The following is a 17048-nucleotide window of genomic DNA, read 5'->3' as shown; positions in this document are numbered from 1 at the left end:
TTATGAATTTTACTTCATAAATATCCTATATAGTAACTAAAATAACAATTTAATAGTAAAATTTGATTATTTACAATGTTAACATTCATTTTAGTAGAATGGGTAGACTCGCCCCATACGAGAGATTTGTCAGCAGTTCTATAAAAATATACAGTAACAGCGTAACTGTTAATATTTTCTAAAATCGATTTCACAGCTTTAAAGAGGGATAAATAGCGATTCCGAAACACCTATTAAAAGCCTTTTTTCTTCAATATTTGCCAAAGTTTGACCACTTGAAAGTTGACAAACTGAAAAAATGGGTAGACTCGCCCCGGTTTACGGTATATTGTTTTGAAAATATAGCTATATATAAAAAACTACACTTTTTTTGCACACAATATATTTTATTATAATCAAAAACTTCATTAATATAATCTTAACTATAATATCATCTTTACATACTCATTTAATTACAAAGATCATTTAATTGCATTTATAACAGGAACTTCTTTGTGATCGCACTTTCTTCAATATATATTAAATAAAGTTTATTATTCATTAAATTAAACATTAATTTACTTTTTTTTTTCATTGTAATATTTTAAAAATTTTCGGAACCATATATTCTCAAAATTATTGAAATTCTCTTTAGTTACTAACATTACATTAAAAATGTCAAAGTTAAATAATTCCTAATTTTATTTTAATAAGTATTTTATTGCCAGTTTGCAAGTGCAATATAAAAAAATTACTTTCCTTTTTTCAAGAATTATTTAAAATTACTTTCCACTTAAGGTGTTAGTTCAAATTTAATATTTCTTTTTCTTGTAATTTTTTTATTGACAGTGTGCTTATGGGTATGCACCTGAACATACAATTAACACAAAATTTAAAACCTAATTTTCATCATAAATTTGCAAAAAGGACACCTTACAGTTAAAAAAAATTTTTGATATGATTTAAATGATACAATGCAAATTATCTCTAGTAAGGAGCCACAGAACAAAAAGTACACACTTTAATCTTCTTCAAATAAATAAATAAACTGTACATCTCCTGTACAAATGTAACAATAAATTTATTCATTAAAAACTTTATTTAATTTCTATTTTGAACTAAAAGTATTTAAAAATAATATTAATTAGTTGTTGAACTTTTTATAAAAAATTTTTTATAAAAAAAAAGTTTTTAACTTATTTAAACTGTATATTTAGGACAGTATAATTAAAAAAGTACTTTTATTGAATCTTATAGCAAGGAGCACGAAACACCAGAAAAAATGTTTGATTTAACCAAGTTGAGTTTAAGTGATTCAACTCAATACTTGTTTCTTATAGGAGCATTCTTAAATTTATTTCTTGAACATGATTATTGGTATAATTATTGTGCGTTATAAATAATGTTATTTATATGATATTTTGCTCAATGAGAATATAATTAACATGTTGAAGGCCATGATACATGGCTTGTAAATAAAGCCATGTAGCATGTTACATGGCTTGCCCATCTGGCCAAAATGATTTTCTCAGTATGTATTGCATTAATTTCTTCAAACCATTTTCGTAATGATAATAATATAAAAAATAAAAAGCATTAAAAATTTACTTGAATTATGTGGAGGGTATCCGCGCACCTGGAAAGTCATGAATTTCGGTATTGAACAAAATTGGTCATGATTTTAACTATTTTTTTAAGAAAATCATGGAAAGTCATGGATTTAGGTCTCTGAAAAATCTAATTTTTAAAATGGAATCTCAAAATACCCCCCTCCTCCATTTCANCTTTCCTAGCCTCCATTTGTAATAAAATCTCCACTCACCATCATATTTTATTAAAATATAAATTGTTTTTATCATGTTCTTCAAAAGTTATGGTGTTCTTTCAAAAAAAGAAGCGAATTATCTTTTAAACTGTATCTAGTGCGAATTATCTTTTTAACTTCGGTGATTTCAGAATTTTTGTTATTATTTATTTTCTATTTTATCAATTTAAAATTCTAGCTGAATCAAGCCAGTCATTGGCGAATTTTTTTTATTCCGAAATGGGATCAGAAAAATCAGGAATATTTCTTTCCTTTGGGATGAACAAGAAAAGTATCTAGAATATAATTCTTCTGTAAAAAATTTTTTACTTTTGTATTTTATTGCTTCAACTCTTTCTTAACTCTGTTTTTTTAAATTTAAAATCTTTAAAAATGGCGATGCAGAGTATAACAGTTTTGGTTATACCTATCATTTCAGTGAATGTTATAATGCGTTTTTTAAATTTATTGCTGTGTTTTTGTTGGAGAAAATAGTAACTTTGTAAAGTCATGAAACAGTGTTTTCATCGTAGAAAAAAAATGGGTGAGAATTTCTCACCCTTTCTCAAAAACAGGGTGAGATTTAAAAAAACTAAAAAAACACAAACTCTAGGAAAATTTTTTTTTTAATTATAATACATTTCTAACGTCTTCTATTTTTTAAAGCATTGAATATTTTTGGTGCATCATCATAGAAGATTTTGCCTTTACAAGGTATTTGTCCATCTTACATTAGCACATAAAAAATTTGAACGTCTTACATGAAGAAACCTAACCTACGGTAAACACGTGGTTGCAGAGAAATGTGTTCTGAAAGGGGTTCTGTGGTTGTGTTCTGTTGTTCGAAAAGGTTTTTAACAATACTGGTAAATAGGGAAGCTAGATAACGGGGCAGATGTNAAAAGTATTAAAAATTTATTTGAATTATGTGGAGGGTATCCGCGTACCTGGAAAGTCATGAATTTCAGTATTGAACAAAATTTGTCATGATTTTAACTATTTTTTTAAGAAAATCATTGAAAGTCATGGATTTAGGTCTCTGAAAAATCTAATTTTTAAAATGGAATTTAAAAATATCCGCCCCCCCCCCCCCATTNATTTTATGGTGTTCCGAATATCTGAATTTGTAATAAAATCTCCACTCACCATCATATTTTATTAAAATATAAATTGTTTTTATCATGTTCTTTAAAAGTTATGGTGTTCTTTCAAAAAAAGAAGCGAATTATCTTCTAAACTATCTATCTAGAGCGAATTATCTTTTAAACTTCTGTGATTTCAGAATTTTTGTTATTATTTATTTTCTATTTTATCAATTTAAAATTCTAGCTGAATCAAACCAGTCATTGGCGAATTTTTTTTATTCGGAAATGGGATCAGAAAAATCAGGAATATTTCTTTCCTTTGGGATGAACAAGAAAAGTATCTAGAATATAACTCTTCTGTAAAAATTCTTTTGCTTTTGCATTTTTTTCCACTATTTTATTGCTCCAACTCTTTCTTTACTCTGTTTTTTTAAATTTAAAATCTTTAAAAATGACGATGCAGAGTATAACAGTTTTGGTTATACCTATCATTTCATTGAATGTTATAATGCGTTTTTTAAATTTATTGTTGTGTTTTTGTCGGAGAAAATAGTAACTTTGTAAAGTCATGAAAATTTCTAGAAATTAGTCATGAATTTGAAAATCTAAAATGTAGCAGATACCCTGTATGTGTTTCTAATAATCTTGGCTTCGCTGGTCACCGCTGACCCCCATGGCGCTACGAACAAACTTAGTGCCGGTCACCGCTGACCCCCATAGCATTCAACGTGTTAAATTTACAAAATGAAAAACTTAATCTTTATTAGAAAAATTATCAAATGAAAGCGAATTCAAATTTTGTAATTCTAAGGTGATGTAATTAGAAAGCTTTACAAATGTGATTTATTAATTGTGCTTGTATTATAGGTAACTTTAGCTTTGGCTGTCTGCAGAAATTTCGTAGCAACACCATTGTAGACTTCATTGACAGTGCTGTGGCTCATTCTCGAAGTGGTCGTTATCTCTTTTTCTTACATCGAAGACCTATATTAGGACCTATGAGGGTTCAGCTCTTACATCCAGTTTCTCGCTTTAAGCAAGTTCAATCATTACAGCACATGTGTAGGTAAGTAATAGCTGTTCAATACAGTGAGAGGTTTAGAAATTGTTTATTTGATTATTTTTGCTTAATATTGTTTTGTAATTTCATAACATGTTATTTATTATTATTTTCGTATGTTATTTATATTTTTAGTAAAAATTTGAAATTTAAAAACAAAGAAAAAAGATATTTCTTTTACCTTTTTGCTGGCGATCCAGAAATATTTACATTGTTGTTACTTGAATTTGTGATTTTTATGCTCATATATTTCTTTTGGTACTATTTATTTTTCATCTTAAAGCAAAGAGGAAAAGTGGAACATGAAATGAAATATCTGTACTTTTATATCTTAATTTTTGCCATTAAAAATAGTTTAAATGATTTAATGTTGTAGATAGAATTTAAACTGGGGTTTTAAATTAAACAAATTATTTTTAATGAGAGTGTGTGTAACTGGTTTAGATGTTTTTTAGTGTTATTTGTAAATGTATTTAGTTCAGTTTGTAGAAATTCTTAACTTTGTAGAGGAGACCCAATTTTGAATTTTTTTTTTATTTCTAATGGCAAAAGAAAATGACAAACTCTTACAAAAACAGTGAACAAAAAAGGTGAACGACAAGTAAGAGAAAAAAGTCACTATTTCATTAACAGATGTTGGGCACTCCAATAGCGCTTCACCTCAGAGTCCCCATCGCAGAGCTGGGCATCTCAATAGATGGTTCCTGTCCATAAGTTCATTATTCGAGCATAACGGGCAATTTGGGTCAGCGAAAATGCCGATACGGCAGAGGTGGTTTGCCAGACAATTGTGGCCACCGCAAGTCTGAATTCTGCAACAGCTTTATTGCGGGGCTTATCTGCAATACCCTGTTCTAAGCTGTTCCTCCAACTTCTTGAAGAGATAGGAGAAGTGAGAAACGCTTTCCAGTTTTTTCTCATAAAATGTTTGATATAGAGTTTTGTCGAATGAAAGGATTTAAGAGTGCTTGGCTGTTGAATTATTTTAGCGCCTTTCATAGCCAGCATATCGGCTTGTTCATTGCCGTAGATATCGCAATGTTCTGGGATCCATTGGAGTGTTATTTATCGCCCTTCTATCCTCAAACTCTCCAGGAGAACCTGGCAATCCTGGATAGTCCTAGAGATAGGTATTTCACCAGATCTAATAGCTTGAGTGGCAGCTTTGGAGTCAGACAGTATAACTATCCTATTGTTAGATCTGGGGGCAATTTGTTCCAGTGCCACATAAATAGCATTTTGAAAAATAAGTGGGGGAAAAAAAATTTCTCTTCAAGTTTGGTAATCTATAAAAATTTAATGGGTATTGAAGCCCTAATAAGCATCTTTCCAACTTCTAGTTACAGGCATATAATGGTAATTTTGAAAAATTTGTCATTCTTCTTAATTTCAAATTGGGAAACAAAAGGTAAAACTCTTTCCTAGCCTCCATTTTTTCAATACTCCAATTTAAAAAAAGAAAAATGCATGTAACAGCCTTGACTCATCTCAAATGAAATTCATTTGGCAATTTGTCAAAAATTAGTCCAGTTAGTGTGAAAAAGGTTTGACCTATTTAGAATTATTTTGCAAAAATAAAACTCAACAGATATTACAAATTAAGATAAACTCTAGCCCTCGTCGTAAGAATATTTATATAAGTGTATAACAATATTCTGGTCATGATGATCGATTAAAATAATTTGTGCAATTCCGTAGAATTCTACAGGGACTGATAATTAAATTCTAATCTTGATAATTAAATGTCAGAAATGTGAGACAATTTCTAAGAGATTTTAAAGTCTAGCATGAAAAGCTAAGCTAGTCACATACTTTGTATTTTTGAAAATTTTCGAGTGCAGTAAAACAGTACGTTGTAGCCAAATACTTCTAAAAAGAAAATGCATGAAGATTCTACCAAATTGTGGATAGTAAAATTTGTATACAATAATTGTGGATAATAAATTGTGAATTATAACCTATTTACAGCTTTGTTAGAATTAATACAACGTTGGAAATGTCTGACATAATGTACCATAATTTGCATATAATATACCATTCCATAATAAATCTATATTAAAGTTTCCATTCCTTCATATGCTTTTTTTTTTTTTTTTTTTGAAAATTGAAATTGCATCAGTCAATATTAAACATATTGACTATGCCACTTTTTTTTTCATTCCCCTATACATTTTCTAAATTTCCTTTTTTATTGTATATTTGCATTTTGATGTTGTGTATGCATTATAGTATCAAAAAGCAATTTAAAGTATGATATCGATTTTCGGCAATCTCTGTCAATTTTTAAAAAATGTGTAAATAAAAATAATCATTGACATGGAGCTACCATTGGAAACTAAAACTATTAATATGAAGAAATAGCTTCTAAGGTGACTGTTTTCACCAAAATATAAACAAAAAGTTATTTTGTAATCAGTTGTAAAAAATGGCTACTAAAAATAATTTGCGAATTTGGTTTTTGTTGATTTGTTGGATGCTGATAAAAAAATGGCTATTCTTTTTTGTAAAACAAAGGTCACAGGTGCATAAATAGAAGGAGATTGGTGGAACATCAAATAACAAATATGACTGTGATGTGAAAATAAATAGATTAAAAAAAAAAAAAATTCAACTAGTTAAATATTGACCAAAAAATTTCAACAACTCTTGGCAAAAAAATAAATATTCAGATAAGGCAAGCCAGTGTCTGAAGAAAATTAAGCTCATAAATTCTAATATGCTCAGTTTTTCCGTTTATAATTCTTGACAAAATTCTAATTCAACATTTCATTATTTTTGCATTGGTAAATTAAACAGAGTTTGTAAAATATTTGTATTATATTTGTGAATTTTCTGCATTGAGTTTGGTATTTTTATTTTTTATATATTTTAAGTTATTACAATTGGAAAACTGTTTATGTAGCGCAGCATATAACATGTCATGCAAATTTTTTTCTTTGCATACATTTCCTATTTGTTTATCATCTATATAACTTGACATCTATGCTTCTTTAACAGATTGAGTCTATTTAAAATTAAATTATTGTTGTATATAATTTATTAAATGTAAATATCTCAACAAAAAAATAGTTTATTTTGTGGATTTTTTTATATTGTTTAAGTATAAAGATTGTAAAAGTATGTTAGAGAAAGGAAACTATTTAGGATATTATTTTTCATATATAAAGCAAATGAGGCGACTATTATTGGAATCTCATCCCAGCACTGTTGCAACCATAGAGTTAAATCCATTAATTGTAACACTCTCTTGTAAGAAATCTTTAGTGGACAAAAACATTTTTAATTGCATTCATATATAAGAGGACAATTTTAGTAATATGACATATTAAAATTTTTCAAAACTAAAAAGATGTAATATTTTATGCATATTTTAACAGAAATAGATGCATAAGTTTTATTTATGGCATGTTTGTTGTAACAGTATCTGACATTAAATAAAGCTTTCACTGAATTAAACTTCCCTAAGATAATCCAAAATTTAGTACAGTAAGATTAAGCCTTAAAATTAATGCAATATTTAGAATGCAAATTTATTATTATCCATCATTTAATCTTTTGAACTACCGTATTATGTAATATATAAATTAAAAAAATAGTGCATTTTGCTTTATGTGGATCTTTATTTTTTTTTTTTAAGAAAAAAGCTTTAAAATAAGTGTAATAATAACCTGGAAAAGGCTAGAAAAATTCTAAAGAACTAACAAACAAAAATTAAACGTGTAATTTAATTTTTATTTCAAAAAATTTTAAAATTCCTGAGGAACAAGTGAAATTTTTCATAATTCAATTTTTTATTTTTTATTTACAGGAAAAAAATATGTTTTACTTTTTTGTTCAATTTTTTCTGTTCATTGAAATCCTTCTTTGTAACCAGAGAATACTTTCTTACTGTTTTATAAGAAAAACGCATTTAGCCATTTTTTCCTGTAATTTGCAAATAGTCAGTAAAAGGAATATTGCTGAGTGTTAGTAATTGTATGTGCTGAAAATAAAAATAAAAAATATATAAGAAAAGCACTACATAACTTGTGAAACTGGAAAGGAATAAGCAAAAATTGAATAGATATTTTTTTAAAAATTTATTTCTGTCCATTCAAATCCTTTGTAGTGTCCAGGAAATATTTCTTAATTTACTGTTTAATAAGAAAAACACCTTTACTCCCCCTTTAATTTGTATATATTCTGTAAAATTAATTTTAATTACATTATGTATTGAAAAATACTATTTAATTACAAAGGAATAGGGATGCAGAAATATATATATACAGAGTGTGTAGCGTTTTTAAAAAGTGCTTAAAGGTGCTTATTTTTTAAAAGCTCTTAAAGGTGCTTTTTTCATTGGATGTTTTTAAAAAGTGCTATATTTTCCCTCTTTCAAAATAATATTTTTCCTTTACTATATTGATTTTCACTTTAAATTATGCTAAAATACACAGTTCACATTATTCTATTCAGCGGTTTCAGAATTAATTCAACCCCAATCTATTTCAGCGTATTGTCAGTCCGCAGCATATGAAAACGCCATTCGTTTTACAAGATTTGAAATTTCATGATTTTTTGACAATTTTCAAAAACAATGCTGAAGGTTCTTTGACATGACAGTTAAAACAAGATAAAACAGTCAATTGTGGAAAACATTCCAACCCTGCGTAATTGTATTTTTTTAAAGTGCTTAAAAATATTTTTTTAGTGCTTGAAAAGGGCTTAAAAGGTTCTTATTTTTTGTTGAATAATTTGGCTAGACGCTCTGATATATGAATTATCAAAAATAGAATGGATTCCTCTTCAAGGCTTATGGAATTTTCTGCCAAATGTTGGAACTTAGTGTGTGTCAAGTCTAATTGAGAACTGGTTCAATCTATGGTTAGCCCTGTTTATTTTAAAATATGATCTATTTATGAAGTTAAACATTTTTTTTTTTTTGTTTTAGATTCAAATTTATTTATTTAGAACTTTGCATTTAAATGCTTAAAATTCAATTTTGTCACACAATATGACACAATTCTATTTCTATTTGTTTTGGGATTTTTAAAAATTAGTATTTAATTTGCTTTATGCCCAGTTTAAATTTTTGATTGTAGCAAGTAATAATAGTAAATAAAATATAAAGAATTAAATAAGCAGGAGCGTTTTCACTTTCTTCTATTTGTTTACATTAGAGGCTTTAACTTATAATTAAAATTATTTTAAATGAAATAGATTTTTGAAGTATTATTTGTCTTTAAAACAGTAAACTGTTAAGATTATATCAATTCTATTTCAGTATTTAGTTTGTTTTTTTTATTATTATTATTAAATATTGCTAAAATTGCTTGTCTCACATCTAAAGAATTTTATACTTTTTGAAGCAATTAAAAGTAGTTCTTTAGTGTAAAGTAGATTTTCTATTACATAGGTTCTTAGTTCGGATGTTATCATATATATTCTAAATTAAATAAATTATTACGGAACGTTTGATGGCGAAATTATTGCCTTTAACAATATTTTAATGTCATGCATCCTTCTTCATGTGTTTGGAATTTTTAATTAATTCAGATTATAATCTTCCTTTAAAAAATACATGAAATTTAATTAAAATTCTCAATATTTGTACATGATTTAAAGTATTGCTGCAAACTTTACCTAACTAGACTAATCTGAATTTAAAAGTATTCAGTATGTTTGTATTTTTATCTTGTTTTATTATTTTTTAATTTTAGTTTAATTTTTAATTATTATAAATTATATTTTGAAAGAATAATATTTTGAATTATAATATAAGTTATGTTTTGAATTCAGAATTGTGCAAGTAATTGAAAAATTGAATGTAGTACCAAAATGTTTTGAATTCAGAATCATTGTAGCTTCTCATATTCTAATTCTGTATTTATTTATTAACATTTGTGTTACTTAAACCTTGATAATTTTCACCTATCTCAAATTATATAAGTTATTATTAGATGAAAATAGAGAATATCTAAGTAATAATTGTTCTTTCTAAATTGAAAAGAAATAAAACAAACATGGTGTATGTTTACATTTATTGTTTTACATCAGTTTTAATAATTCTTCAGTTATCAGTAAGTTTTAAATTGTTTTTCAACAGCAAATAAATTATGATGTAAGCATATTATTCTAAAAAATTTTGTTACCTGTACAACGCAACTTATAATTCTATTTATTTTTGAAAATTAAGCATAAATGAAGGTAGAATTTTATATGATAAAATTCTTAAATACAATTTTAACTTTAATTCTTTTCTCATTAGTCCTTTGAAAGAAATGCTTTCAAAGCTAGCTTGATGTATTTTTGCAAAGTTTACATCAGAAATGAAAAGGGGGAAAAAAAACTTAACTTTTCAAGTATTTGAATTAATTTTTTTTTTTTTTCGTTGAAAGAATTAAGAATAAGCATAGTTTTTAATTTTTGACAAACATTTTAGTTTTTTTCTGAATTAAAAAGACATTCTGGAATGGACTGGTTTTGCTGGAAGTTAAACGGTTTCTCTTAATTTTGATAACTGAAATATAATCTTATTTTGTGGCTGAGTAGTATTTATTTAGAAGGGAAAAAAAATAGCTAAGAAATGTAGGTAAGGAGTCATAGATTTGTTGAGCCGAATTTAATCAAGAGAATAAAAAACAAGCAGAAAGTAAATTATTAACTTTTAGAAAGCAAAAATTGAATTGATTAATTTGAATTCAAATGCATAAGATGTAAGAAGGAGATATATGAATTTTTATGTAATTGAAATATGTTGTAAACTTGATCTCTACTTGTTTTTGAGTGCTAATGATTTTTTTTTTAATATTTTCATTTCCTAAAAATGTAATAATATACTGTCTTTAATCGAACTATGTTAATACTTCATTTTTTAATGTAAACTCTCTAAGCTTTGAACATAAATTATTTAAAGTTAAAAATGACTTAATATTGTATTAATCATAAATTTGTATAAGAGATTTTACCAAAGAGTGCATGTTATTGTATACTTTAAAATGAAATTAAACAAGCAATGTTACTTTTTTATTAATCTCTTAATTTAATGTTGGCATTATTTTTGTGCATTCATTATATAGTGATAATCAATCTAATGTCTTACGCTCATATACCAGGGGTCATTATATTGAGCACTGATTCTATTATCTGTATATATATTTTTAAAATTTACATTACCAGCTGTGTAAAATTGCAGGTCTATTATGTCGGTGGATCAAATATAAATGAGACTTTTTTAATAGCAGCAGACTATTTTCTTTGTCACGACAATAATAGACTTATCTGGAGTCTAAGTAATTGTTTAACAGTGTTAGTAGCTTGAATCATGAGTGAGCCTAATGTTCATAATGCAGTTGCACAACACATAATAATTAAACAGGAGAAAATATCAAACCTTTTAAAATTTTGTGGACATTACAGTTTGGCAATGATACCTTGTCAAGGGCTTAAGTATGCAAACTTGTGATGAATCTTAAATGTGTCCCTACACCCCTGAAACAAAGCATTCCAATATAGAATGGCGTAGGAAAAATGAATCTGCTCAATTCAAAGCTAAAATCTCTGTTTATAGAGTACTCGCTAGTGTTTGTAGATCCCCTTCATGTATGATGAACTATCGACGCAGATTATTATTATGAACTTATATAGAAAATCAAAGCAGCCTTTTAATCCAAGAGACATGGCATGCCGATCTGTGAAGTTATCTTGCAGCAGAAGTACGCAACGCCTCATAAAGCCTCGGTAACACATCAAAAGTTGCTGGCATTACTCTGGGAAACATTTGAACATTCTCCATATGGACTTGGGAACACTTAAAGAAGCCTTGGGTCAAGAGATTTTCATCCAATGTAAGATAGATGATGTGTACAGTTGGTTCACTACATGGCATACTTTCTATTCCACCGAAATTTAAAAAAACTTTTGAAAATGTTGGCAGGCCTGATTGTGCTCCGGAAAAAATCCGGATTTTTCGCTAACAGTAATCCGGAAGTTTCCGGAGATTGAAGGTTCAGACGTTTCAAAAAATCATTGATCACAGAAGTTTCCGGAAATCAAATTTTCAAAAGTGGAACTTAAAAACACAGTTTATTTTGTTTGTAAGGGAGAGCCAGATGCATTTTTTATCAGTAAATAGTTATAATCATAAACTCAAGAAAGTAAGACATTTGTAAATTTTTATTACTTCTCCTAAAAAAACCTAGTTTAAATTTTTTTCTTAATTTTTCAATTTAATATTTTTTTTTTTTTAAACTCGGGGAAATTTTCCGGAATTTTGACTTGGGCTCACAATCACCCCTGTGTAGGGAAAGAAGTGTAAAAATTCAGAAAATATGTAGGAAAATAACTGTTTATATTTTTTTGTTAGTAATATTTTAATATTTAGTTATTAAAGAAGTCTCATTTATATTTGATCCATCTTTGTATGTTGCTGTAATATTGTTTTATTTCCAACAAATTTTAAAATCTTTCTAATATTGAAAATTTGTTTGCATCTTTCAGGTTTATTATTTTGAAGACTCTGCGAAGGGATCTAATAGACCACCTGCCTCTGCCACGCAGACTTAAAGACTACCTCAACACCCCACATTATTACTCAGAGGAGTTAGCCACGCAGTCGCTTCTCACTAAAAGATGTACCGACAGCCGTTCTTTGAGCAGCCGATCTAGTCACTCCGGTACAACCAGGGCAGAAAGTGTCTCATCAAATACTCAGTCCAATCCTGGATGATGTTTGCAGCTTTTAGGGAACGATCCTTATTCTACATATGTTTGGCTCGATGTGTTATCATTACCCACAGTTTCCAATCAGTGAAACATAAAAAAAAAAAATTATATATATGACTTTAACCAAGAGTCAAGATCTTTTTTAAAAAGTTAATTTATTATTAAAACACATAGTGATTAGTATATATTAAAGGAATGAATGGGACGTCTGTTTGGATTATCATTATTTGCTTAATTGTGTGATTGTGTAATACGTGGATATACATATTTTTGTATGTATGCCACCAGTAAATGTTACATGTTCATACATGCACAAGCATTAGAAGTGTACTGAAAGGTAAAACATTCCAGGAAAAAAAAATAGAAAGAAGCTTGAGGCTTTGTTTGAAAAAATGTGCTGTTTATTTATTGCCAGATTCTTTTTACAGATTAAAAAAAGTGACAGTTGAAGATATTTTTTATGAAAAGATATTGTTTGTAATTTTATTTTCATGTTTTTAAAATTTTTTAGCTGCTGAAAAAAAAAATAGTGAATGAATACTGCAAAAAGTTTCATTTTAGATTCGATGTACAGTTGACTTGTATTATATACATGTTGTTGTCATTCTCAACTTTAACCCTCTTAGCGTTTACCTCTGAATTTTTTGACATCTGTTTTTCTGTAGAACCAGCTGAAGGACACTTTCATTCAATTTTGCAATTCTTTATTTTTAAGTTTTATGTAATGTTTTTTTCTCTAGTAACTTCTTAGTTGCGAACCAGCTTCTCTCTACGATTTCCTTCTCTAACACAAGGAAGGAATTTTTTATGCAGTTTTGCCTAAGTGCTTTGTGTTCAGATTCTTATTAGTTTGTTTAGCTTTTCTTCTTGCTGCTTTATTGTAATACAAACTGTTCCTTTCTTCTCATATTATTCTATGAGAAAATAGTACTTAGAGGAAAAATTTTTGTTAGAAAGTTTTCCAAATTCTTAACGTGTAGAGGGTTAAGGCAGTGTTTGTTCGTAATATTTCACTTTTTAAGAAGTATAAAAATTAATGGGGAGTTGTGAAAATAGATAAAATTAGGCCTAATTTTATTCTGTAAGATAAACAGATAGGGATTTGAAGTTACAAAAAAAAAGTGACATATTACTAACTTATATCAAGTTAAGTTTAATTTTTCCTACCTTGGACATAGAAGAACATAAGCTGAAATCGCTCTCTGGATTGAGATAATGTTGGAATTTTAAAACGAGTGTTGCATGTCTAAAAATGTTAAAAAGACAACTTGATAAATAGTCTGTTAGTTAATGTTTTGATAATGATGCACACCAGAAATGTATACATTTGTACCTAGATGCTGTTATATTGCATTTCATTAAACTGAACTTCACTTTTCATCTTTTTGTATAAACGTGGAATTGTCATAGATATTAATATTTGAAATAACTGACTTTTTCTTATTTTTATAGCTTAAACGAAATGTTATGACATTTTCTCTTGAAATTTACTTTCTACGATATTTTGTGAACATTATCTTCTTTGAAAGTTACTGGAATTCAATATTAGATTTATATGAATTGTTGTTCTTGAAGAACTTTGTCAATATAAATAGAGTGTGTGAATACATTTTTGTTGGTTAGCATGAATTTTTTTTTGTGTCTGCATTAACTGTAAATTTTGTACTTCATATATCTTAAATCAAAAAAAATTTTCTGTAATTAGTTTGAGAATGGTATATAATTTATTATATTTTTTGGTAAGCATCATGAATAGAGTTCGAAGTAAATTTATAAACTATGTATTTTTTAAATTCTGAAACTGACATTTCTATGGGATTTAAATATATTTGATCTTGTTTTAGCTCCATAGCTTTGTAACTTTTAACCAAACCTTTGAAGACAAGGGAATTTCTTTCATTTCTGGTGAGTGTGAGTTCTGGACAATAGACAAGTTGGCTTCTAATGCAATGAATTCTGGTTAATAGATCTTTCTTTTTGACATTAATTGGCAATTAATGGTAAAAATTTGATGTAGACTAATTAAGGTACTGTGGAGATACTATTAAAAATTTTGATTGTTATGGATTAATTAAGATAATGTGGATTGAAGCTTTATAAACTTGAGACAGATAAAAATACTGCATGGTAAAAAGGTTCTTTTTTTGCAAGTAAAGATTTTTTTAAAATTGAATTGACTATTTAGTTTAATAATTTAATAGTTTAGTTTTACAATTAGAATGGTCAATTGTTTTAAATTCTAGAATGGAAATAATTAATTTTGATTAAATATTCAGCCTTATAGATTTAAGTAATTTTTTTTTTATTATAATTTAATATTTGTTAAGAACTGTACATATTTATGATATATTTGTCAAAAGGTAATTATTGTGGGCAATTATGTTTCTGTCAGCATAAAGAACTACTCCACTTACCCATTTAATGCATAGTTTACCTTTCTACAGTTTAATAAATTTCTTTCAACTCTTTACTAATTGAAAAATTTCATTTATGAAAACTGTCTCTATAAGTTTTGTTAGCATTAAAGATATGCAGACTAAACTGTTTATAAATTGAATAATTATAGCATCTCGCATATTGAATTTTTTATTTTATTTATTTACTTTTTGAGGTTGTATCAGTAACTTAAGACAGACAGCATAGGCTGTATATAAATTTGAAAGATTATTTCATTAATGATTAAAACTTTAAGAACCTTATTTATTGTTGTAGAGTCAGCATTAAGAAAAACTAACTATAATCAAATTATTGAATTAAAAAAATTACCTTATTACATTTTAGGAAATTTTCTTTTGCCCTATTATTTGTTGGTTGAAAATATTAAGTTGAATTTTGGTTCCTTCTACATTGAGAAAAACAAGGAAACTAATCTGGCTTTAAATAAAAAGATTATTTTATCCCAATTGAATATTATAGAAACTTTTGAGGGCTGATACTTAATAGGTAAAAAAAGCAATAATTCTAGTTGTGCCAAGAAGAACTGTGATCATGTCAATATGAGTAATGGCAACTTGATCATATCAAAATAATAAATAAATAATATAGTAACTGTAGTTGCATCAATAAAATCCATAATATCTTTTAACTCTTTAAAAAAGAAAGAAAATTAGAGTAAAATCAGGAAGAATCTTTGTTTATAGTTGCGGCAGCATTGGGCGATTAAAAAAAAGATCATTTCTCTAGTACTTTGGAAACTAGTGAAGTACTTTTTGTATTCAACTCCTATAGAAATGTCAGTATTCTGTCCTAAATTATATTCAAAAGCTATGCTTTTTTTTTAATTGTAGACAAATTTAAAATGCTATTAAGCATAAAAAATATTAGCTTTTAGATTATAGAATTGTAAAGATATCTAAATCAATGCAATATCTTTGAGTACTGGTTTACTTAAGAATTTATTGTTTTAAAATTCTTTATTTTTAAGTGTGTGTGGCTGGCCCCACAAAAGCATTTAATGTTTTATTTTAAATCTAAATAATACTTAAAATATACAGGGTGACCAGAGAATAATTTAAGTTCAACTGCTTTTTCTATAATTATTGTTGTACTGTAGTACTGTCACGTTCAAAATTTAAAAATCGTGAAAACGATTAACTTATTTATATAATTTTATATTGAAGTTTTTGTCTGAAATTTGGTAATAAAAAATTAATATAGTTTGTGGGACAGGATGTTTGGCCTATTAGGAGAAAAATAGTATTGTTAATTTAATTTTTGAGCTTCATTTTTTTCATTTCAATATCCTCTAGATTCTACTTAGTTCCCCACTTTTCTCAGTTTTCCTATTTATTACATACTTATTGAAATTTTATTGCTTGTTATGCATTGAAATGTATTTTATGATAATTATTTTGATTTTTATGTACTTTTAAAATTTTTTGAAACTTTTTAAAAGCTTTGAATATATTTGAACTCAGAAAAATTGAAATTTAACAACAATTAAATAACATACCTTTCAATGAATAAAATTTTTCAAAATATTGATTAGTGACTCGTTATGTAGGGAAACTGTGTTCAAATATTTTTTTTCCTTCTCAGTTAAGATGATTTTATTGCTGTTTATTTGAAGGAATTAATTTAAATTTATTTTAAAGAATTTATTTAAAGAATTTTTTTATAAAATTACATAGTTATTTATTTTTTAATTTCAGATTTCCAATATTTTTCTTTCTACTAGTTGAATTTATTTAACGTTGCAAATTGCGCTTTTTTTAAAAAAAAATTTTATAAAGGGCTTTTAATTGTATAAATTAAAAATGCTTGTTAATTAGCAACTAATTTGTATTATACTATATTGCCAACAAAAATTTTAAACACATTTTTTTAATTTAGTAGGGCAATAATCAATAATATGTTCTAATCATTATGTTTGATAGTTAATACTCTTAAGTTTTTCTAAAGGCTCTGTCACATATTT

General features: G+C 26.9%; 1 protein-coding gene across 1 annotated transcript in view; it reads left to right on the top strand.

Moving 5' to 3' along the window:
* LOC107442882 (uncharacterized) overlaps positions 1-16615 on the top strand; it is a gene marked incomplete in the record, with an annotated part of 28677 nt that extends 12062 nt beyond the window's left edge. Inside the window, 2 exon segments of the mRNA XM_043042781.2 lie at positions 3736-3934; positions 12407-16615. Of these exon segments, the coding sequence (XP_042898715.1) occupies positions 3736-3934; positions 12407-12635 (428 nt within the window).
* Between the last annotated feature and the right edge of the window lie 433 nt (positions 16616-17048).

The sequence above is a fragment of the Parasteatoda tepidariorum genome, chromosome 5 (genome assembly GCF_043381705.1).
Source record: "Parasteatoda tepidariorum isolate YZ-2023 chromosome 5, CAS_Ptep_4.0, whole genome shotgun sequence".
NCBI lineage: Eukaryota > Metazoa > Arthropoda > Arachnida > Araneae > Theridiidae > Parasteatoda > Parasteatoda tepidariorum.
This window is presented reverse-complemented; position numbering and strand designations above follow the sequence as displayed.